This window comes from Nerophis lumbriciformis, linkage group LG07 (genome assembly GCF_033978685.3).
Source record: "Nerophis lumbriciformis linkage group LG07, RoL_Nlum_v2.1, whole genome shotgun sequence".
In the NCBI taxonomy this organism is placed as follows: domain Eukaryota; kingdom Metazoa; phylum Chordata; class Actinopteri; order Syngnathiformes; family Syngnathidae; genus Nerophis; species Nerophis lumbriciformis.
The window spans coordinates 57,557,201-57,583,103 of NC_084554.2; the positions used below are offsets into that span (position 1 = coordinate 57,557,201).

Below are 25,903 nucleotides of genomic sequence, written 5' to 3' on the forward strand. Positions count from 1 at the left end.
CTCCCAGTATTTCCTTCCTCGTCAGTGACAGAGTCAGGACTCTAATGTCCGCAGTGCCGTCTGGGCCCAAGCTGATAAAAAGTGATGTGGTGGTTTGGCGGTGCCTGCAGATCTGCCTGTTTGAGGCGGGGGGAGTGAGCACAGAATGACACTGCCCCGCCTCTTGTCTGCACGGCTTTATGTTGCAATCCAAAATAAGACATTCTAAAGTTCTCAAAGGGAATCAAGAATTGTGCTGGTAGTGATTTGGTCATCTTTGGTCTCTCAAGGACTTGTAGTTTACATTTGAATTTAGTACTTACTAACACTATTTTAAGGAACCATCCTGGACAGTGCAACTTCTTAAATTGACAAGTTGGCGACGTTGACCAACTCGTCAAGTCCCAGACCGACTTTCCATGTCAACGTCCAATTACGTACTTGCTGCGGCTTTTTAGTAAAAGACATAACTAATACCTGATTGGGCGTTGACCTACACGGTCGGTCGCTTTTGTCCACATGAAATCAGGGACACGAAGGGGTCATTTCTATGTTGACATGTTTTGTAGTCTTGGTAACATTATCACGAAGCAACTTGAAACGACAACAGCAGGCTTTGTTTTCGTTTGTTGTCGTGTTGGTTGGCTTGTCGGCCTCGCACTCTGCCGTGTCGTGCTTCGCGCCCGATGTCGTGCTGTCGTCTGGGCGTGGGCTTGTCGGGGATTGTCCCTGGTGGTGGAGGCGCGCGGCCAGACCCGTGGGAGGGGGTAAACGGTTGGTTGTGGGGCGGGGTGGTCTTTTTGTCCGGCTGCACGGAGTCTCTAGGCCCCACGGGGCAGGGCATCCTGTTTTTCTGCCCGCTTGGGGTGTGGTCTCTCACTGGCTTGGGGGCTGGCTGTCTCCTGCTTTTCCTGTGCCTTGTTCTCTGTTGAGCGCGTTTGTGTACAGCCTACCGCTGGTCTGCCGGGTGACACAGTGGGCCCGATTCTGGGGGTCCTGGGGCCGATGGTACCTTGTTCCCTGGGTACCGCATCTGTTGTTTTGCACATTTACATTCACTGTACATACATGTATACATACATATACACATACTGTACATATACATTCACTGTACATACATGTATACATACATATACACATACTGTACATATACATTCACTGTACAAACATACTGTACATATACATTTACTGTTCATACATGCATATGCACATTCTGTACATATACATTCACTGTACAAACATACATACACACATACTGTACATATACACATTCTGTACATATATACATATACACATACTGTACATATACATTCACTGTACAAACATACATATACACTTACTATACATATACATTCACTGGACAGACATACATGCATACATACATGCATACATACATATATACATACATACATATACACATACTGTACATATACTGTACATTCACTGTACACATACTGTACATATACATTCACTGTACATACATACATACATACATACATACATATACACATACTGTACATATACATTCACTGTACATACATACATACATACATACATACATACATACATACATACATATACACATACTGTACATATACATTCACTGTACAAACATACATATACACATACTGTACTTATACATTCACTGTACAAACATACATACAGTATATACATAATGCACATATTCATTCACTGTACAAACATATATACACATAATGTACACATACATTCACTGTGCAAACATACATATACACATACTGTACATATACAAGCATATATACATACATACACTCATGCACACTGACAAAGCTTAACCTATTGAAACTATAACAATCTACAAGGTTAATACAGTTGGCTTCTCTTTCTTTCCCTCCATTTTTCTGCTTTCTTTTGTATTTCAATGTATCATTACATATATGCATTGTTGCATTTGACAATTGCAGTGTTGATAATAATAGTAATTATTGTTATTATTCATTATCAAAAGTACTATTTCTATTGGTATTTGTATTGATCCATTTGTAGTGTAATAATGTTCATTGTCATTTCTGTTTTATTAATATTTACTTCACTAACTGCTTCTTTGGTATCTATTTTACTATCATATTTGTACATATCCTATTTGATGATGCTGTTATGTTGTTGTTGTTATTGTTGTTGTATGTCTGTCTTATCCCCTTCTTCTTACCGCAATTTCTCCCTCTGTCTTCCTCTTCTTATTCTTTCTATCCCCTCCGGCTGCGCCAAATATGAATATAAATCCATTTAACAAAGTCAAATACAAATACCGTATTTTCCGCACCATAAGGCGCCCTGGGTTATAAGCCGCGCCTTCAATGAACGGCATATTTCAAAACTTTGTCCACCTATAAGCCGCCCCGTGTTGTAAGCCGCATCTAACTGCGCTAAAGGAATGTCAAAAAAACAGTCAGATAGGTCAGTCAAACTTTAATAATATATTAAAAACCAGCGTTCTAACAACTCTGTTCACTCCCAAAATGTACGCAAATGTGCAATCACAAACATACGTATATCAACATGGACAGAGCTGCGTGAAAAAAGCCACCCGGCCTCTTCGCGTAAACTTAAACTTACCTTAACCACTCGCTCATCTTTTCTTCATCCATCCCTTCGAGTTAGCTTTTATGATGACGCCGGCTGGAAAGGTCTCTTTTGGCAAGGTCTTCCTTTTGAATATCACCATGGGTGGAAGTTTCTGGCCATTAGTATGGCAAGCTAGAACCACAGTGAAGGATGACTTCTCATTCCCTGTGGTGCGAATATTCACCGTACGTGCTCCCGTTGTATCCACAGTGCGGTTCACAGGAATATCAGTTGCTGTGAAATAGTAGTCCGTGTGCGGATGGAGAGATTGCGTCTTTTCATGAACCGGAAACCTGTCGCTTAGTAGGAGCCATTTTGTGGTCTTTACAGATGTAAACACACAAAGGAAATGAAACGTACGGTGATATCTGCGCGCTTTTTCTTCTTCTACGCGGGCGGGTGGTTGCTTACAGTAGAAGAAGAAGCGCTTCCTCTTCTATGGGGGTGGGTGCTTACCTTGGCGGTTGCTTGCGTAGAAGAAGAAGCGCTTCCTGTTCTACCGGGAAAAAAGATGGCGGCTGTTTACCGAAGTTGCGAGACCGAAACTTTATGAAAATGAATCTTAATATTTATCCATATATAAAGCGCACCGGGTTATAAGGCGCACTGTCAGCTTTTGAGAAAATGTGTGGTTTTTAGGTGCGCCTTATAGTGCGGAAAATACGGTAAGACAACAAGAGAAGTATCCAACACTTCTCTTTTCTAAAGTAAATGTGTACAGCAGATATAGATCATCTACATCTTCTATGTGATTTGTCTGTGGCGGGACTGGACAAAAACAAAGAAACGACAAACCACTGCCAAGTTGTAACTAAGTGACTCCCTTTTGTCAACACAAACGGGTTCCACTGTAGTCAGTTTTATCCTGAACAATGCTCCAACTATAACACAGGGTTTCTAGTAAGTAAATATAGTTGTTCTAAATAGGAATATACTACATTTTGTTCAATGAAGTAAAGAGAATGAGGAAGTGGGGAAGCAAGAACCTGACAGAATAATGGTGAGTTGCAGAAAAGTGATGTGATGAAGCAGTGAATTAAAGGTGGCTGACAGGTGGGCCGACAGGGAGAAGTGGTAAATGATGATGAATCACACCCGGAAGGGTGAATAACACAAGTGGTGAGCACACCCGCCAGAGACAATCTTTTGGCAGAAGCTTTGGATGCAAAGCTGGGTTGACAAGTTGATGAATGATCAGGCTGGAACAGGTGATGGTGGATTACACAGGTTTACACGGGTCCAGGTACCCTCAAGTGAAAGTAACAGTGGGAACTGCAGAATACATACAGAAATAAAACATCAACCATTTGGCTGTCATTCCTTGTCCATTTTGCCATTTGAGTGTTTCAATAGGCTGCTCCTCCATGTTGATGTCTTCAGGATGGACCTTCTCTCCAGTGGAGACCATTCAAGCAGACCAAATGTAGTTTGGTGTCCGTCCACTTCTCAAACATCTTAACAAGACAAATTCAGTCTTTCAGTATTTTCAGAATAGTTTCTCTTCAGTGTTCCTGATTGTTGCTCATTCTGAACTCTGTATTCCTCCAGGTGCGAATCTAGAAGCATCTCACAACTCGATTACTATTCAGGGGCTACGATTCGATTATGAATCATTTATTGATACATCTATAATTTGTGTATTATTATTATTATATTGTTAATATATTATTATAACATATTGTTGATGTGCTACATTTATTAATATTGATGTGTCTACAAGACTGCCCATTTTGCTACAGACATATATAGCATTGTCATTTACAATTTTTAGATTTAGTGCATATGAATAAATATATATATATATATACATATACATTAGGTCAGGAAAAAACACAGAGGCTATTTCATCCCTACAAGCCTGTTTCACAGGGTCCTAACGTATATTCCGCTCTACCCCTGTATTGAGCTCTGTATAACGGATAAACTTTGACTACCGTATTTTCCGCACCATAAGCCGCCCTGGGTTATAAGCCGCGCCTTCAATGAACGGCATATTTCAAAACTTTGTCCACCTATAAGCCGCCCCGTGTTATAAGCCGCATCTAACTGCGCTAAAGGAATGTCAAAAAAACAGTCAGATAGGTCAGTCAAACTTTAATAATATATTAAAAACCAGCGTGATGTGGGCGCGCATGGAGTCGTATATCAACATGGACGGAGCTGCGTGAAAAAAGCCACCCGGCCTCTTCGCGTAAACTTAAACTTACCTTAACCACTCGCTCATCTTTTCTTCATCCATCCCTTCGAGTTAGCTTTTATGATGACGCCGGCTGGAAAGGTCTCTTTTGGCAAGGTCTTCCTTTTGAATATCACCATGGGTGGAAGTTTCTGGCCATTAGCATGGCAAGCTAGAACCACAGTGAAGGACGACTTCTCATTCCCTGTGGTGCGAATATTCACCGTACGTGCTCCCGTTGTATCCACAGTGCGGTTCACAGGAATATCAAAAGTCAGTGGAACCTCGTCCATGTTGATAATGTTCTCTGGCCGGATCTTTTTTTCAGCTATCTTGTTTTTACAATATGCACGGAAAGTAGCCAGCTTTTCTTGAAAGTCTTTAGGCAGTTGCTGTGAAATAGTAGTCCGTGTGCGGATGGAGAGATTGCGTCTTTTCATGAACCGGAAACCTGTCGCTTAGTAGGAGCCATTTTGTGGTCTTTACAGATGTAAACACACAAAGGAAATGAAACGTAATATCCGCGCTTCTTCTTCTTCTTCTACGCGGGCGGGTGGTTGCTTACAGTAGAAGAAGAAGCGCTTCCTGTTCTATGGGGGCGGGTGCTTACCTTGGCGGTTGCTTGCGTAGAAGAAGAAGCACTTCCTCTTCTACGGGGAAAAAAGATGGCGGCTGTTTACCGTAGTTGCGAGACCTAAACTTTATGAAAATGAATCTTAATATTAATCCATATATAAAGCGCACCGGGTTATAAGCCGCACTGTCAGCTTTTGAGTAAATTTGTGGTTTTTAGGTGCGGCTAATAGTGCGGAAAATACGGTATATATATATATATATATATATATATATACATACTTTATATTAGTTTAGCAGTTTTCTTCATACAATTGGATAAGAACAGGGAGAGTTTGTTAGAAGACAGGCAAATGAAATATCACTGTAAGAAGGATAAGTTCATTTCAATACTCAATACAAAAAAAGTGCTCTATTGCCACTACAGCCAAATCCCTGCTGATGTCTGTTTTGTTCGTGGTTAAAAATGACTTACAAAGATGAAAGCTAACGCCAATTAATGCAAAGTGTTTGTTGCACAGGTCTGGACATGAACTATGCCCAGGTGGTGGCGTTGTCTACAGGCACCAAGTGTATCAACGGAGAGAATCTGAGTGACCAGGGACATGTGGTCAACGACTGTCATGCTGAAGTGAGCGTCCGCAGAGCTCTGCTACGCTTCCTCTACGCACAACTGGAGCTCTTCTTGAGGTAATACTGTGTGATACAAGTGTACCTTATTAGGTATTGAACCATGTAATGCATATAAGACATTAAAAAGACATCATTATCACTTCATTGAAGAAAAAAAGTGAAGAAATCCACAGTGAAGACAATATTTGGAGCAACGTGTTTTCCTCCGCTGATGAGCAGTCCTCAATACCGTATTTTCCGCACTATAAGCCGCACCTAAAAACCACAAATTTTCTCAAAAGCTGACAGTGCGGCTTATAACCCGGTGCGCCTTATATATGGATTAATATTAAGATTCATTTTCATAAAGTTTAGGTCTCGCAACTACGGTAAACAGCCGCCATCTTTTTTCCTCGTAGAAGAGGAAGCGCTTCTTCTTCTACGGTAAGCAACCGCCAAGGTAAGCACCCGCCCCCATAGAAGAGGAAGCGCTTCTTCTTCTACTGTAAGCAACCTCGCGCGGATATTACGTTTCATTTCATTTGTGTGTTTACATCTGTAAAGACCACAAAATGGCTCCTATTAAGAGACACGCGTACAACGCAGAATTCAAACTCAAGGCAATAAGTCACGCAGTAGAACACGGAAATAGAGCAGCAGCGAGAGAATTGAACATAAATGAATGAATGGTGCGTAGGTAGAGGAAGCAACAAGATGACCTGCGCCACTAAGACAGGGAGACAGCGCCGGACGACATACGCCAACATCTGCCAGTGGATTGTAAATGCCTGGGCGGATATATCGGTCTCAACTGTGGTCCGAGCTTTCCGGAAGGCAGGATTCGCGGAACTGCTGGACAACAACAGCGACACTGACTCTGATGACTTCGACGAGACGGAGCCGGCCATTTTGGATGCCGTTTTCGCCCAACTTTTTAATTCAGACACTGAAGAAGAATTCGAGGGATTTATGGATGAGGAATAACTTCAGAAAGTGGGCTTTAAATGTTTATTTTGTGTGTTGTGTGACATTAACGTTCGAGCAACGTTGAGTTATTGATGTTGCTATTGCACTGCACTAATTTGAGTGTTACTATTTTTGTGATTGCACATTTGCACATTACATTTTGGGGGTGAACAGAGTTGTTAGAACGCTGGTTTGTAATATATTATTAAAGTTTGACTGACCTATCTGACTGTTTTTTTTGACATTCCTTTTAGCGCAGCTAATAACCCGGGGCGGCTTATAGGTGAACAAAGTTTTGAAATATGCCATTCATTGAAGGTGCGGCTAATAACCCGGGGCGGCTTATAGTGCGGAAAATACGGTAATTATGTATGACATTCTGGATTTAGAAAAAAATAGACTTCACTCATGCCTTTTTTCACCAAAGCTCCATCTGCTGGATCTGGTGGTAACTGCACACACTTCACTCAAGTTCACATTCCAAGAAATGACAGCCCAACCATTATGCTGCCACTCCAGCTATGTGTCAGATTTATACAAAGTGAATCTTTGATTCAAAACATTGCATAGCAAGAAAAGGTCAAAAGGGTTACCTGCTGCAATGTTTGTCTTGTAAAGTTAAAGATGATGAAAAGACACGCAGGTCCAAGCCAGATTGTGGTTTTTACATCGGATTACTTTCCAGAATGCCTCCAGAAACTTCAAGTCGGCACATTAATTGCTTAATAGCATTAAGGAGCTTGTTTGCCGTGACCTCCCACAGCATATCTAAAAAAGCGCATCTATAATAAGCTCCATGGCAGCGCTTCATTCACCGTTAATAAATCACCAAGCATGTGTGTGTGCCAGCCAATCACACACACTTGATGACCTTTATAGTTGTACAACTTTGCAGCATTCTGCACACCTGCAGACATTCCTGAGGCATAAGCATACATTATGTTCTCCCCCAAGAACTTCACGGCAAGGCTGATTCATCAGATTAGCGCACAAAGAGTAGATAGCAGAATGTCATATTTGCATACACAGCACTGACAAAAGCGCATGGCAGTGATGGCCAATGTACGCTTCAGCAAAAAGGCTAATGGAGGAAAGAAGTCATGATGAAATGTCCGCACAAAATGCCAGAAGTGCCATGTTTACCCACAGTGAAAGGACATTGCAGACAGATGACCGCTTCTTTCCACAAATAGCTGCAATGTGTTTTTTTTTTCAAAATATCATACTAGTTTTGGTCTAGTTTTTTTTAAATGATTATTTTCACTGAGCCGTTCTTGTCCTCAGACCTTCTCAGGCTGTGCAAGTTTTCTTCAAAAGGAAAGAAAACTGGAACATTCTATCTGTGTCAAAACAAACCAGTTTTTTATTGGTTTGTGTAGCTAATACCAACATGAACATGTGTTAAAGGAGTGTGGAAATAAAATGTTGTGGGAGAACGTTTTAAATGTATGATAAAAAAAAAAAACTCTTATCTAAATCTCCTTCACGCTGCTTCTTCATATTTTTATGATTAGTTTGGCTGGTGTTATGGATGGATGGATATATATATATATATATACAAAAATATATATATACAGGTAAAAGCCAGTAAATTAGAATATTTTGGAAAAACTTGACTTATTTCAGTAATTGCATTCAAAAGGTGTAACTTGTACATTATATTTATTCATTGCACACAGACTGATGCATTCAAATGTTTATTTCATTTAATTTTGATGATTTGAAGTGGCAACAAATGAAAATCCAAAATTCCGTGTGTCACAAAATTAGAATATTACTTAAGGCTAATACAAAAAAGGGATTTTTAGAAATGTTGGCCAACTGAAAAGTATGAAAATGAAAAATATGAGCATGTACAATACTCAATACTTGGTTGGAGCTCCTTTTGCCTCAATTACTGCGTTAATGCGGCGTGGCATGGAGTCGATGAGTTTCTGGCACTGCTCAGGTGTTATGAGAGCCCAGGTTGCTCTGATAGTGGCCTTCAACTCTTTTGCGTTTTTGGGTCTGGCATTCTGCATCTTCCTTTTCACAATACCCCACAGATTTTCTATGGGGCTAAGGTCAGGGGAGTTGGCGGGCCAATTTAGAACAGAAATACCATGGTCCGTAAACCAGGCACGGGTAGATTTTGCGCTGTGTGCAGGCGCCAAGTCCTGTTGGAACTTGAAATCTCCATCTCCATAGAGCAGGTCAGCAGCAGGAAGCATGAAGTGCTCTAAAACTTGCTGGTAGACGGCTGCGTTGACCCTGGATCTCAGGAAACAGAGTGGACCGACACCAGCAGATGACATGGCACCCCAAACCATCACTGATGGTGGAAACTTTACACTAGACTTCAGGCAACGTGGATCCTGTGCCTCTCCTGTCTTCCTCCAGACTCTGGGACCTCGATTTCCAAAGGAAATGCAAAATTTGCTTTCGTCAGAAAACATGACTTTGGACCACTCAGCAGCAGTCCAGCTGGTGTCGGTCCACTCTGTTTCCTGAGATCCAGGGTCAACGCAGCCGTCTACCAGCAAGTTTTAGAGCACTTCATGGAAGGAAGATGCAGAATGCCAGACCCAAAAACGCAGAAGAGTTGAAGGCCACTATCAGAGCAACCTGGGCTCTCATAACACCTGAGCAGTGCCAGAAACTCATCGACTCCATGCCACGCCGCATTAACGCAGTAATTGAGGCAAAAGGAGCTCCAACCAAGTATTGAGTATTGTACATGCTCATATTTTTCATTTTCATACTTTTCAGTTGGCCAACATTTCTAAAAATCCCTTTTTTGTATTAGCCTTAAGTAATATTCTAATTTTGTGACACACGGAATTTTGGATTTTCATTTGTTGCCACTTCAAATCATCAAAATTAAATGAAATAAACATTTGAATGCATCAGTCTGTGTGCAATGAATAAATATAATGTACAAGTTACACCTTTTGAATGCAATTACTGAAATAAATCAAGTTTTTCAAAATATTCTAATTTACTGGCTTTTACCTGTATATATATACAGTATATACATACATACATATATATATATATATACATATATATATGTGTATGTATATCTGTATATATGTATATGTATATGCATATATACTGATAGTCCCGCGCGCTGCTCTCGGACTATCAGATCACGTGATGGTGCACTTAATCCCTTCATACAGACAGAGACTGAAACTGGCTAAACCTGTTATGAGGACCAGTAAGTGTTTCACCACCGAGGCTGTGGAGGAGCTGCGCGCATGTTTGGAGACGACAGACTGGGAGGCAATTGGAGCAGCCACGGACAATCTGGACGAGTATACGGACACTGTGACCTCATACATTCAGTTTAATGAGGCGTGCATCATTCCAACGCGCACCAGGGCTTGTTATAACAACGACAAGCCCTGGTTCACACCCAAGCTCCGACAGCTGCGCAAGAAGAAGGAGGCTGCGTGGAGAAGCGAGGACCGAAGTACCTACAGAGAAGCAAAGTACCACTTCAACAGGGAAGTGGAGAAAGCTAAATCTGTGTACTCTAACTGTCTACAGGAACAGTTAAGCTCCAATGATTCCAATGAGGATTAAGGGCCCTTACAAAATATAAGCCCAAAGCCCCCCAGGCCCTGGGTGACCGGACTCTCGCTCAGGGCCTCAACATACATTTCTGTCGTCATGAACGGCCTTCAGCTCATCAAAGCTTTGCTCCCCCCACCATTACCCTCCCCACCAACGCCAGCACTTCATTTTAAAGGATTTAAAGGACTCCAAGGACATCACAGGACCCCAAGAACATCACAGGACTTTAAAGGCCCTCTCCATCCGAGAAGAGGATGTACGCCGACAGTTCTTGAAGCTAAACATGCGGAAGGCCCCCAGGCCGGATGGTGTCTCCCCCTCCACCCTCAGACACTGCGTGGATCAGCTGGCTCCTGTCTTCACTGACATTTTTAACACCTCTCTGGAGCCATGCCGCGTCCTGCTTCAAGACCTCCACCATTGTCCCTGTCCCCAAGAAAGCACGGATCACAGGACTTAATGACTACAGGCTGGTGGCGCTAACGTCTGTGGTCATGAAGTCCTTTGAGCGCTTGGTCCTGCCCCACCTTAAGGACATCACCACCCCCCTCCTGGACCCATTGCAGTTCGCCTACAGAGCCAACAGGTCTGTGGATGATGCAGTGAATCTGACCCTCCACTTCATCCTGGAGCATCTGGACTCCCCAGGAACCTACGCTAGAATCCTGCGTGTGGACTTCAGCTCTGCCTTCAACACCATCCTCCCTGGACTGCTACGAGACAAGCTCTACCAGCTCAGCGTGCCCGACTCCCTCTACAGTTGGATCAATGACTTCCTGACAGACCAAAGACAGCACGTGCGGCTGGGGAAAATTGTCTCGGACAGTTGAACCACGAACACTTGTACTCCTCAGGGCTGTGTACTTTCCCCCTGGCTCTTCTCCCTGTATACAAACTGCTGCACCTCCAGTCACCAGTCCGTAAAGCTGCTCAAGTTTGCGGACGACCCTACCTTCATCAGGCTCATCTCGGATGGCGACGAGTCTGCCTCCAGGAGAGAGGTGGACCGGCTGGCGTCCTGGTGCAGCCTCAACAACCTGGAGCTGAACGCCCAGAAAACAGTGGAGATGATCATGGACTTCAGGAAAGGCACAGCCCCACCATCCCCCCTCACCCTGATTGACTCTCCCACCCCCGTCTCCATTGTGGACTCCTTTCGTTTCCTGGGCACCACCATCACCCAGGACCTCAAGTAGGAGCCGACCATCAGCTCCCTCATCAAGAAGGCCCAGCAGAGGATGTACTTCCTGCGGCAGCTGAGGAAACTTAAGGTGCCGACCGAGATGCTGGTGCAGTTCTACTCAGCCATCATCGAGTCTATTCTCACCTCACCTCACCTCCATCACCATGTGGTTCCCCGGCACCACAGTCCAGGATAAGCATCGACTGCAGCGCATGGTACGTGCTGCTGAGAAGGTGATTGGTTGCAAGCTCCCATCCCTCCAGGACCTGTTCTCCTCCAGGACTAGGAGGCGTGTGGGTCGGATCACAGCTGACTCTTCTCACCCTGGACACAAACTATTCTCCCCTCTCCCCTCAGGCAGGAGACTACGCTCCATCCAGACCCACACCTCCCGCCACCTCAACAGTTTTTTCCCTCGGCCATCAGACACATGGACAATAACAAGATCTGATAGCTCAGTTACAGCTCTTTTTTATTGCCTATTCTTTGTTATATGTGTTTTATGTTGCACCATTGCACCAAGAAAAATTCCTAGTTTGTGAACCCGTTCTCAAACAATGGCAATAAAAACTATTCTGATTCTGATATATGTACTTATATGTGTATATATGTATATATACAGTACATGTATATATATATGTTTGTATATATGAGTACATATTATTACAATAATATAATAGATGTATAATTAACAATTATTGTAATTGGTTATTAAGAGTATGTGAAAGTTCAACTTCGACCTTATTTACTTTCGTGACGACCTCCTTAAGATTTTTTAACCAATCAGAAATAGCAAGCAGCTAAAATGCAGCAAACATGTATAAGAGTGTTTTGAATGTTTCCCATCATTTAAATGGGTGTCATTTTCATATGTTTATGTTGATTGGGCGTTTTTTTATAATATCCACAAAGTTCAATGAGCAGGTTGTGAAATGTGTGACCATGTTTGTTGCCATTTTTTTTACTGGTTGAGTTTTTTTTTCTCGCCCCGTGACTAAGGAAGGTTGTTTGGATTGGGTCCTATAGGTAAATGCTGCACATGATAATTTGCAAGTATATTCAAAAGCAGAGTTACTTTTGTTGGCCACCAGATGGTGACAAAATTGCAGCAATCCGACTACTTGATATTCCCAGATACATCACTTCTGGTCACATTTTTTATTAGGCTCATGCCATCTCGCAGACGCCCGCCAGCCGTAGTTTGGACAACCCTGGTCTGGATGTTGACAGTTACTTGTTAGATAGAGAAATGCAAATGAAAAGACGGATGAAAGCAAGACTTATTTGTACATATTGCCATACAATATTGAAAACATGCAATTTGATATTTAGCCTTTTGTATTCAGCTAAATAAGGTGGCCATGATATTAGAACCTTCTCTCAATATGATGCAGTGTAGTTGTGAATAATACAGTAAATTCATCTTTCTCTGACAATGCCATTCCTTTAATACAGCTCTGAATGGGCTCCCATTAAATTGCACAGGTGCACCTATTTTTAATTTTTGAAGTATTACAAATATTGGTTCCTGACTGAAATGGGGCCACTCTCTAAGTAATGTTGTGATGTATAATGCTACTTTACCCGATCCGTCTTACATGTTCTCATTCTGTTTTTGTCTTTGCTACCAAAGTAAAAGGCCAGAAGACTGGGAACAGTCTATTTTTGTTCGACACAAGGAACGCAGCTACAGATTACGAGACAGCATCCACTTCCACTTGTACATTAGCACCTCGCCATGTGGGGACGGGAGACTCAACTCACCCTACGAAATCACCATGGACCGTAAGTTTGTGTTCCACAGCTGATTGGTGTGCACATAATATGACAACACTTATGTTAAAACTCATAATGCATTGAACTCATTGCAATTGTGAGCACACGTGCCAAGGTCAACCAGGCCAATTAAACATTGTTGGCAACACCTCCTTTAACGTGAAAGATGCTATACAAACAAATGTTACTCACTTGCTTACCATGGAAACGTCCTTCAGTTGCTCCACAAATTCATACTTTCAGTCAATGCGTTGAATTGAATTGATACTTTTCGCCCGTTTGAGCTTGTGATATCAGGAACTGTGTTTGCCTTTGATCATACTTGCCAACCTTGAGACCTCCAAATTCGGGAGATTGAAGGGGGCGGGACCGGGGGCGGGGTTAAGGGGCGGAGTATATTTATAGTTAGAATTCACTGAAATTCAAGTATTTCTTATATATATATATATATATATATATATATATAAATAAATACTTGACTTTCCAGTGAATTCTAGCTATATATATATATATATATATTATTATATATATGAATTTTATTTTATATATATATATATATATATATATATATATATATATATTAGGGCAGCACAGTGGCAGAGGGGTTAGTGCGTCTGCCTCACAATACGAAGGTCCTGAGTAGTCTTGGGTTCAATCCCGGGCTCGGGATCTTTCTGTGTGGAGTTTGCATGTCCTCCCCGTGACTGCGTGGGTTCTCTCCGGATACTCCGGCTTCCTCCCACCTCCAAAGACATGCACCTGGGGATAGGTTGATTGGCAACACTAAAATTGGCCCTAGTGTGTGAATGTGAGTGTGAATGTTGTCTGTCTATCTGTGTTGGCCCTGCGATGAGGTGGCGACTTGTCCAGGGTGTACCCCGCCTCCCGCCCGATTGTAGCTGAGATAGGCTCCAGCGCCCCCCGCGACCCCAAAAGGGAATAAGCGGTAGAAAATGGATGGATGGATATATATATTAGAGATGCGCGGATAGGCAATTATTTCATCCGCAACCGCATCACAAAAGTCGTCAACCATCCGCCATCCACCCGAACTAACATTTAATCAAAACCGCACCCGCCCGCCATCCGCCACCCGCCCGTTGTTATATATTTAATATAGACGATGCAAGGCATTAGTGAGGTTATAAAGCTTTTGCCTGTTAAAGAAAGGAGACTGATCCAATGTAGCAGAGACATTCAATGCGTGCCACCCTGTCACGGCCCAGACGCACACCAGTGCGCAATCATCTGGGAGCCGCGCTGAGCGCACCTCCAAGCGCGCTCGGGCCACTCAAACTGCTGCAGGCAGCTGCGTTCTATCTTGTTTTAACATCCTGTGGCACTCTTCTGGGATCACGGCGGACGAAACTGCTCATGCTCAGGGTGTTTGTGGAGGTTCGGGGTTTTGCACAAATGTGATGCACCATGTTAGATGTCCCGGTTTTGTGACTGTCGTAGACATAAACAGCGTCGCAGCTCTTGCAAATCACGTAGCCAGCATTACTATCATCCTGATTTACAACCTCACAAAAATGAGTCCACGCTGAACTTTGCTGGCCTTTTTTTCCCCTGGTCTTTAGTATTCCCTTTTTTAGTTTGTCGCGTACCACGTTTGCTGCCGGCGTTGCCATCTCTTTTTTTTTTCTTCTTCTATTGTGGCATGCTGCAGGTGCCTGATGATAAATAATTGCCTGTTTCAAAGATTGCTGCTCGTTTTTTTGTATGTGGGTAACAACATTTAACTATGTATATATATTTCCGAATTGGTTTAACTGCCACCCGCCTGAATCTATTTAAAATCTTTTTTTTTTTTTTTTCAACCGCCCGACCCGACCTGCGGATAAAATGTAATTTTTTTTTATTTCAATCGCCCGACCCGCGGATAATCCGCGGACTCCGCGGTTGTGTCCGCAAACCGCGCATCTCTAATATATATATATATATATATATATATATATAAATAAAATAAATACTTGAATTTCCGTGTTCATTTATTTACACATATACACACACATAACACTCCTCTCTACTCATTGTTGTATTTGAAAGTGCAATGATTTGCAGCCAGTAGCACAGCCTTTGACGGAGCGTAGGTATGGGCAGTGTAATATTCTGGGTTGGAGTCAATAACCCGGCGAGGTGATGAAGTTTCGTCTCTTTACTTGATACTTCAGAACCGACTCCCACACTTGCCGTCAGGGTGCGCAATACAACGTAAACCGTTGGCCAACCAAAAAGTAACCACAGAAAACTATACGGTATAGTGTTCTGTGGTTACTTTTTGGTTGGCCAAGCGGACGTGACGACAGGCTGTCCTCACTCAGGTCCGCACGGACCTGCAGGGGCGTGCCTTAAGTCCGGCCGGAAATCGGGAGAAATTCGGGAGAATGGTTGTCCCGGGAGATTTTCGGGAGAGGCACTGAAATTCGGGAGTCCATCCATCCATCCATCTTCTTCCGCTTATCCGAGGTCGGGTCGCGGGGGCAGCAGCTTAAGCAGGGAAGCCCAGACTTCCCTCTCCCCAGCCACTTCGTCCAGCTCTCCCTGTGGGACCCCGAGGCGTTCCCAGGCCAGCCGGGAGACATAGTCTTCCCAACGTGTCCTGGGTCTTCCCCGCGGCCTCCTACCGGTGGGACGTGCCCTAAACACCTCCCTAGGGAGGCGTTCGGGTGGCATCCTGACCAGATGCCCGAACCACCTCATCTGGCTCCTCTCGATGTGGAGGAGCAGCGGCTTTACTTTGAGCTCCTCCCGGATGGCAGAGCTTCTCACCCTATCTCTAAGGGAGAGCCCCGCCACCCGGCGGAGGAAACTCATTTCGGCCGCTTGTACCCGTGATCTTGTCCTTTCGGTCATAACCCAAAGCTCATGACCATAGGTGAGGATGGGAACGTAGATCGACCGGTAAATTGAGAGCTTTGCCTTCCGGCTCAGCTCCTTCTTCACCACAACGGATCGATACAGCGTCCGCATTACTGAAGACGCCGCACCGATCCGCCTGTCGATCTCACGATCCACTCTTCCCCCACTCGTGAACAAGACTCCGAGGTACTTGAACTCCTCCACTTGGGGCAAGATCTCCTCCCCAACCCGGAGATGGCACTCCACCCTTTTCCGGGCGAGAACCATGGACTCGGACTTGGAGGTGCTGATTCTCATCCCAGTCGCTTCACACTCGGCTGCGAACCGATCCAGTGAGAGCTGAAGATCCTGGCCAGATGAAGCCATCAGGACCACATCATCTGCAAAAAGCAGAGACCTAATCCTGCAGCCACCAAACCAGATCCCCTCAACGCCTTGACTGCGCCTAGAAATTCTGTCCATAAAAGTTATGAACAGAATGGGTGACAAAGGGCAGCCTTGGCGGAGTCCAACCCTCACTGGAAACGTGTCCGACTTACTACCGGCAATGCGGACCAAGCTCTGGCACTGATCATACAGGGAGCGGACTGCCACAAAATGCCGGAAAATTCGGGAGGGTTGGCAAGTATGACGGCAATAATAATACTTATGTTGTGAAGACTTCTGTCAACCAACTTGTCCAGACCTGCTCCTCTGTCTTCTTATTACTAAAAAGTGCCCACTTTGATCAACAAGCATGGTCGACCGCTTTTATCGACATCGAATTGAGACCCAAAGGGATCGTTCTCAAGACAAATGGGTCTGTTTATCTTCAAATGTCTTGTAGTTTTGTCAAATTGGGTCCCCAAGCAGAATTTAAATGGAGCCGCCCCATTAAAAAATAATGTTACCCTTTTTTATTCATGTAAAACCATTTTTATACGCTTTAAATCAAACTTTAATTGAATTTGATGCATATTTTGTACTAAAACAAGTTCATGAGAAAGAATTTAATCACTTTTTTTTTTTTACTTCAATTAGGGCTGTCGAAAGTAACGATTTACTGTAACGCTCGTGATTACTCACAAGTGAGGAGACTCCAAAGTACACCTAATAGGACTTTAGATCAATTACGTTTAGAGTAATGAAATAATGTGCATTCACGTGAAACATTTTAAAACAAGTTACCGTATGACATTCTGACAATAAAATGGATTTGAATCCCAGATAGAAATAACCTGTCATGAATAATCGAAATCCGAAAGTTAATTAATCCAAAAATAACCATTTGACCGAACGTACTGCAATGTAAGAAATTGAACATGAAAAACAATATCAGTCTGCACATTTTCATGGTACTTCAGCTTGGATTCCATCCCAGTATGTTTGTTTACAAGACCAGCACTTAGCTGTCTCGTTTCCATGCACTAAAGTAGTCTGATTTCTCAAATAGTTCGTTTATTTGTATTTTCACACCTCGGTGTGAAGTCCAAGTGTCCATGCACTCTCTCTAATGTGACTAATGGTCTTACGCCAGGTGGCTCCCGTACACTAGGGGGCGCTTATTCATTATAGTGCAGATAACTGAATTCCTTTTCCTGTTGACCTATGACATCACACTAGGCATCTGTTGACCTATGACATCACACTAGACATCTGTTGACCTATGACATCACACTAGACATCTGTTGACCTATGACATCACACTAGACATCTGTGGATGCTTACAACTTGTTTGAAGTGATGTCTGCTGTAATATTGTCACATGTTACACATATCAGCTCTCTAATGACTATGTTGATGTTAAATAGCAGACAGCATCAAGAAATGATCTTGGATTGCGCTACCAATATGACACTACTACCAACATGACACTACTACCAACATGACACTACTACCAACATGACACTACTACCAACATGACACTACTGCCAACATGACACTACTACCAACATGACACTACTACCAAGGATGTATCGGGGCGGATGCATAGACAGTTAGAACAGTGTTTTCTAAATATTTTTGGGAAAAAAATTAATGGAAACAAAACTTTTGAATGTCTCAAAGTTCATTCAAACGGTTCTGTTGATTGATGGAAGGAGTTTTAAATCCCAAGGAAGAGACTGTTCGTGTACTGTTCCAGATGAAGGTTGCTATTGTCTGGACTATCTTGTGTCCCGACTGATACTGTTCCAGATGAAGGTTGCTATTGTCTGGACTATCTTGTGTCCCGACTGATCCTGTTCCAGATGAAGGTTGCTATTGTTCTGGACTAACTTGTGTCCTGACTGATACTGTTCCAGCTGAAGGTTTCTACTGTGGTGGACTATCTTGTGTCCCGACTGATACTGTTCCAGATGAAGGTTGCTATTGTCTGGACTATCTTGTGTCCCGACTGATACTGTTCCAGATGAAGGTTACTATTGTTCTGGACTATCTTGTGTCCCGACTGATACTGTTCCAGCTAAGGTTGCTATTGTTCTGGACTATCTTGTCTCCCGACTGATACTGTTCCAGATGAAGGTTGCTATTGTCTGGACTATCTTGTGTCCCGACTGATCCTGTTCCAGCTAAGGTTGCTATTGTCCTGGACTATCTTGTGTCCCAACTGATACTGTTCCAGATGAAGGTTGCTATTGTTCTGGACTATCTTGTGTCCCGACTGATACTGTTCCAGATGAAGGTTGCTATTGTTCTGGACTATCTTGTGTCCCGACTGATACTGTTTCAGCTGAAGGTTGCTATTGTGGTGGACTATCTTGTGTCCCGACTGATACTGTTCCAGATGAAGGTTGCTATTGTTCTGGACTATCTTGTGTCCCGACTGATACTGTTCCAGATGAAGGTTGCTATTGTCTGGACTATCTTGTGTCCCGACTGATCCTGTTCCAGATGAAGTTTGCTATTGTTCTGGACTAACTTGTGTCCTGACTGATACTGTTCCAGCTGAAGGTTTCTACTGTGGTGGACTATCTTGTGTCCCGACTGATACTGTTCCAGATGTAGGTTGCTATTGTTCTGGTCTATCTTGTGTCCCGACTAATACTGTTCTAGATGAAGGTTGCTATTGTTCTGGACTATCTTGTGACCCAACTGATACTGTTCCAGCTGAAGGTTGCTATTATTCTGGACTGTCTTTTGCCTTGACTGATACTGTTCCAGCTGAAGGTTGCTATTGTTCTGGACTGTCTTTTTTTCCGACTGATACTGTTCCAGATGAAGGCTGTTATTGTTGTGGACTATCTTGTGTCCCGACTGAGACTGTTACAGATGAAGGTTGCTATTGTTCTCATTCCTACTTCCTTTGGGAGTCCGAATTAAGCCGGCATTTTACGTATTCTTAGCTACCTTCTGAAATAAATCTCCCCCTGCTCAGTGCAAAGTAAACTTTAGAATAAAAGCATGGAAATATCAACCTGGATTCTATCGCAGTACTTAACAAAATGCACCTGTTGGATCTTTTTTTCGAGTGGTGCCCATAAAAAAGAGCTACCCAACCCTACTGAGCATGCGCATCAACGCTGACGTTGTCCTGGAACACAGTAACAATCATATACTTTTGTCACTCGCGCTACAAGTCATTCTTTAAAATTATATTTATTTCTTTGTGTAATGTATTTATTCGAACATGTCGAGACTTGCAGCGTGAGGAAGTTCACGTAGATGCAAATAATAGCACTTTACATGTTCTTTTTTAATGGCTGTCGTTTAAACATCACATGGACAAAGATAAGACCTTCTGGAGGAAAGTTCTGTGGTCAGATGACACTAAAATTGAGCTGTTTGGCCACAATACCCAGCAATATGTTTGGAGGAGAAAAAGTGAGGCCTTTAATCCTAGGAACACCATCCCTACCGTCAATCATGGTGGTGGTAGTATCATGCTCTGGGCCTGTTTTTCTGCCAATGGAACTGCTGCTTTAAATGGGACAATGAAAAAGTAGGATTAGCTCCAAATTTTTCAGGACAAGCTAAAACTATCAGCCCGGCGGTTGGGTTTTGGGCGCAGTTGGGTGTTCCAACAGGACAATGACCCCAAACACACGTCAAAAGTGGTAAAGGAATGTCTAAATCAGGCTAGAATTGTGACGTGATTTCAAGAGAAGAAGACGACAGGGAGACGATGACGTCGTTTAGCTGTCAGCGTGTTTATTGACAGCTTGGTGTGTGAATGAGATGTGTAATTAAACCAAAGAGATGAAGTGTGACTAAATGTGGAACTTATCTGAGTATGGTTGCCAGAGGATGTTGAGAGTGCGTGTTGATCCAGGCGGAAGTCCAAATAAGGGCAAAGCAGGCTCGAGTGTTGGAGGACAGGCGGGTGGTCGAGGACAGGAGCGCGGCGTCGTAGTAAGTGGGCAGGCGTGAGGTCGAAATCCAGGAAGGCAAGGGGGGATCCACAGGGAGGTCCAATGTGACAAGACACACAGCTTGACGACGAGGAAGGATGACGGGGAGTGTACTGGATACGAGAAGCTACGTTCTGGCGTCGGATCTCAGGTTGCGCTGGTTTATGAAGGCTGATCGCTCATCACAGACAGGTGCGTAGATTGCCGAGCGTTTGCAGCCGCGCGGAAGCGCGCTTGCAGCGGAGAGAGGGCGCCCGTGGGCGTGTCCCGCGGTGCGCTCGTCAGGGCACGCAACAGGAGAAGCAGCAGAAGTGTGACCCATAACAGGACCCCCCCCCTTATGCGAGACTCCCGACGAGCTTCGGGGTGCCTCAGGGTGAGTCCGGTAAAAATCCTCAATAAGGGAGGGGTCGGCGATGTAAGAAGCCGGGACCCATGATCTGTCCTCGGGTCCATAGCCCTCCCAGTCCACGAGGTAGACCCATCCTCTTCCTTGTCGTCGGACCTTGAGAATCTCCCTGACGGTCCACACCTGGTCCCCATCCTCGAGAACCCTAGGCGGAGGGGGGGCAGGGGTGGGGGGCGACAGTGAACTGTTGGTTACTGGTTTGACCTGAGACACGTGGAACACCGGGTGGGATCTCATGGAACCAGGGAGATCCAGACAAACTGCTGCAGGATTGACCTTGGATCTGACCGTATATGGTCCAACGAACCGTGGCGCTAGTTTCTGAGAAGATATCGGGAGGTGGAGGTCCTTGGCCCGTAGCAGCACCTGCTGCCCGGGCTGATAGTCGGGAGCCGGGATGCGCCGCCGGTTGGCGTTACGACGCATCTTCTCAGATGCCTTCAATAAGGCAGCGCGGGCAGACCTCCACACCTTGCGGCATCGTCTCAGGTGGGCTCGGGTGGAAGGAACTGCCACTTCGATCTCCTGGGAGGGAAATAAAGGAGGTTGAAAACCTTGCCAGCATTCAAAAGGGGACATACCAGTAGCTGCGCAGGTCATGGAGTTAAAGGAGTACTCCACCCAAGGAATAAACTTGCACCAGGAGTTGGGCTGTTGAGCAGCCATACAACGCAGCATGGTCTCCACCCCCTGGTTGGCCCTTTCCGCTTGTCCATTGCTCTGGGGGTGGTAGCCAGAAGTCAGGCTGACCGTGGCTCCGATTCCCTTGCAGAAAGCTCGCCACACCCGGGAAATGAATTGGGGTCCACGATCAGACACAATGTCGGTGGGGATACCGTGAATTCTAACCACATGCTGAACGAGCAGTTCTGTGGTCTCGGCCGAGGATGGGAGTTTGGGCAAGGGTATGAAATGGGCCGCCTTGGAAAACCTGTCGATTATTGTGAGGATTGTGGTGTTACCTTTAGAGGGGGGAAGTCCAGTAATGAAGTCAAGAGCGATGTGTGACCAAGGTCGACTCGGGATCGGAAGAGGATGTAGGAGTCCAGCAGGAGGGCTGTGGTCTGCCTTGTTCCGGGCGCAGATGCAGCAGGCGGCAATGAACTCGCGAGTATCCGCCTCCATGGAAGGCCACCAGAAGCGGCGTCGAATGAATGATAGCGATCTGTGGATTCCGGGATGACATGTAAACAGACTTGAATGTGCCCAGTCGAGTACCTTGCTCCTTAAGGGTTGCGGAACAAAAAGTCTATTGGGGGGTCCGTTACCGGGACCAGGGTCAGACCGTAAGGCCGTCCTGACCAGGCCCTCGATTTCCCAAGTTACCATCCCGAAGATGCGGTTCGGGGGAAGTATGGTCTCTGCAGTTTGTCTAGTGATGGGTTCCTCGGAGAAGATCCTTGAAAGAGCGTCAGCCTTGCCATTGCGTGAACCGGGTCTGTAGGTGAGAGTGTAATTGAATCGGCCAAAGAACTGTGACCAGCGTGCTTGCCTGTCATTAAGTCTCTTTGCAGAACGGATGTGAATAAGGTTGCGGTGGTCGGTCAGGACTAGGAACGGATGTTCAGCCCCCTCTAGCCAGTGTCTCCATTCAACCAAAGCTTCGTGGACGGCCAACAGTTCTCGGTTCCCTGCATCATAGTTCCTCTCGGCTGGGGTTAGGCGTCTGGAAAAGAATGCACAAGGGTGCAACACATTATTCTCATTAGCTCTTTGGGACAATACTGCCCCAATCCCGGAATCTGATGCATCTACTTCCACTGTGAACGGTTTGTCGGGGTCAGGGTGTACCAAGATAGGAGCGGAACTGAAGCTCCTCTTGAGGCTCAAGAATGCGCTATCTGCCTCCTTGTTCCAGATGAAAACTGTATTGGTAGAAGTTAGTGCGTGGAGGGGTGCGGCTACCTTGCTGAAGTCTAGTATGAAGCGACGGTAGAAACCCGCAAAGCCTAGGAATCTCCTAAGCTCGGTACGAGTGGTGGGTTGGGGCCAATCCACCACTGCCTTTACCTTCTTGGGGTCGGCTCGAATGTTACCCCTCTCAATGATGTGACCCAAGAAGTTCACTGATGAGGAATGGAACTCGCACTTCTCTGCCTTGACGAAAAGACGATTCTCAAGGAGGCGCTGGAGAACAAGGCGCACGTGCTGTTGATGGTCCTGCAGGTTGTGAGAGAAAATCAAAATATCATCAAGATATACGACCACAAATTTCTCGAGCATGTCTCTCAGCACGTCGTTAACAAGAGTCTGGAAGACGGCTGGGGCGTTGGTCAGGCCGAAGGGCATGACCCGGTACTCGAAGTGACCTAAGTGCGTGTTGAAGGCCGTCTTCCATTCGTCCCCCTTCCTAATCCGGACAAGATGGTATGCGTTACGGAGATCCAGTTTGGTGAAAATGGTAGCAGGGGCAAGGGGTTCGAAGGAGGAGCTCATGAGTGGTAGAGGATATCGGTTCTTGACCGTGATGAGGTTGAGTTTGCGGTAGTCGATGCACGGACGTAGGGATCCATCCTTCTTGCTGACAAAGAAGAATCCAGCGGCTACCGGAGATTTGGAGGGGGTGATGATACCAGATGCGAGTGATTCCGTGATGTAGTCAGACATGGCCTTTTTCTCGGGTATGGATAGGTTATACAGGCGGCTAGAGGGGAGTACTGCTTCGGGTATGAGATCAATGGCGCAGTCATATGGTCTGTGCGGGGGTAGTGAAAGTGCCTGTTCCTTACTAAATACAGCAGCAAGGTCATGGTAGACAGAGGGAACCCCCGATAAGTCAGATGGGGAAGATTTGAGCTTGGGGTTCTCAGAGACGGGGGCTGCTGCTTTGAGGCAGTTAGCATGGCATGCCGTGCTCCAGGCTAGGATCCTCCCTGAGATCCAGGAAATCTGGGGGTCGTGCTGGCGAAGCCACGAACGGCCGAGGACAAGAGGAGCGATAGGGGCGTTGAGGATCAACAAGCTAATTTGCTCAGTGTGGTTGCCTGACAGGGTAAGAGTGACTAGTGCGGTACGGTGGGTGATGGGTCCCAGGGGATGCCCATCCAAGGCCTGAGCTGGTAAAGACTTGTCCAGCGGCAGAAGCTCAATCCCGGCTTGACAGGCGAAATCACGGTCCATGAAACTCTCATCTGCTCCAGAGTCCAAATATGCTCCCACCTTCAGTCTTTTAGCCTTCCAAGACAACGTTGCGGGGAACAGAATGCCAGGGTCACTATTGCTCTGGGGAAAGGTGGTGTGGCTCACAAGTACTCCCCTAACTAGTGAGCCTGATCTTTTGGTCGTGTGGGGCAGGTCTGGATCACGTGACCCGCACAACCACAGTAGAGGCAGAGGCGCTGCCGGAACCTTCTCTCCCGTTCCTCCGTGGCAAGTCGAGTCCTGCCCAACTGCATGGGTTCCACCCCTCTGGAAGGTGCGGGGAAAAACCCAGACTGGTCTGCCAAGTGGGCGCCTCCATCCTGAGCTCTAGCCGCGGTAGGGGGGTAGGAAGCGGTCCGATTTTCCCACGCCGGCCGTCTGGTCCTCTCGCGGGCAGCGAGGCTTCTCTCCGCTGCTCGTTCCCTTAGCCTTTGGTCCATAAGCAGTGCCAGCTGGATGAGGTCATGGTAGGTGGCTGGTCGGTCTCGCAACAATCCGTCCTTGATTTCGTCAGAGAGGCCCCGACGGTAGGCGCTCAACAAGGCCTTGTTATCCCACCCGCTGTCGGCGGCCAGGGTGCGGAACTCGAGGGTGTAGTCAGCTACAGAACGAGAACCTTGCTGGAGGGAGTGAAGACGTGAGGCGGCGTCTCCTCCCTCAGCGGGGTGGTCAAAAACTGCCTGGAACTCAGCGCGAAAAGCAGCAAAGTTTGTGCTGAGAGTAAGGTTGCGGTCCACAGCTGCCGTGGCCCACTGGAGAGCCCTTCCGGTCAACAAAGAAAAAATAAAGGCTATCTTGGCCCCGTCAGAAGTGTAGCGGGAGGGCTGATGACGAAACACCATGTCACACTGGACCAGGAAGCCACGGCAAAGCTCAAAATCCCCTTCAAAAGCTCTGGGACTAGCGATCTTCGGCTCGCAGGATGAAGGGGGTGGCATGGGGACTGCAGCAGCAGAGGCGGTTTGCTCGGGCGCCGGCTGAGCGGAGGAGCCTGGGGAAATCAATTCCAGTCGAGCTAAAATGTTAGCAAAAGCAGCATCTAGCTTGTTCTCCAGTACACAAAAGCGCTCTTGGTGCTGCTGGAGTGCCGTGTGCACGCCTGTGATGTTGGGTACAGGGGAGGTTCTGGAAGTGAGCGGGGTACGCGTCATGTCTTTGCCGTCTGGTTCTGACATGGCCAGAACGTACTGTGACGTGATTTCAAGAGAAGAAGACGACAGGGAGACGATGACGTCGTTTAGCTGTCAGCGTGTTTATTGACAGCTTGGTGTGTGAATGAGATGTGTAATTAAACCAAAGAGATGAAGTGTGACTAAATGTGGAACTTATCTGAGTATGGTTGCCAGAGGATGTTGAGAGTGCGTGTTGATCCAGGCGGAAGTCCAAATAAGGGCAAAGCAGGCTCGAGTGTTGGAGGACAGGCGGGTGGTCGAGGACAGGAGCGCGGCGTCGTAGTAAGTGGGCAGGCGTGAGGTCGAAATCCAGGAAGGCAAGGGGGGATCCACAGGGAGGTCCAATGTGACAAGACACACAGCTTGACGACGAGGAAGGATGACGGGGAGTGTACTGGATACGAGAAGCTACGTTCTGGCGTCGGATCTCAGGTTGCGCTGGTTTATGAAGGCTGATCGCTCATCACAGACAGGTGCGTAGATTGCCGAGCGTTTGCAGCCGCGCGGAAGCGCGCTTGCAGCGGAGAGAGGGCGCCCGTGGGCGTGTCCCGCGGTGCGCTCGTC

General features: G+C 45.8%; 1 protein-coding gene across 1 annotated transcript in view; it reads left to right on the top strand.

The window, feature by feature from the left end:
• Window positions 1-25,903, top strand: part of adarb2 (adenosine deaminase RNA specific B2 (inactive)) — a 420,947-nt gene that overhangs the window by 336,510 nt on the left and 58,534 nt on the right. Inside the window, exons 5-6 of the mRNA XM_061964838.1 lie at window positions 5,854-6,022; window positions 13,285-13,436. Coding sequence (XP_061820822.1) covers window positions 5,854-6,022; window positions 13,285-13,436 — 321 coding nt within the window. The remainder of the gene's footprint in view (window positions 1-5,853; window positions 6,023-13,284; window positions 13,437-25,903) is intronic.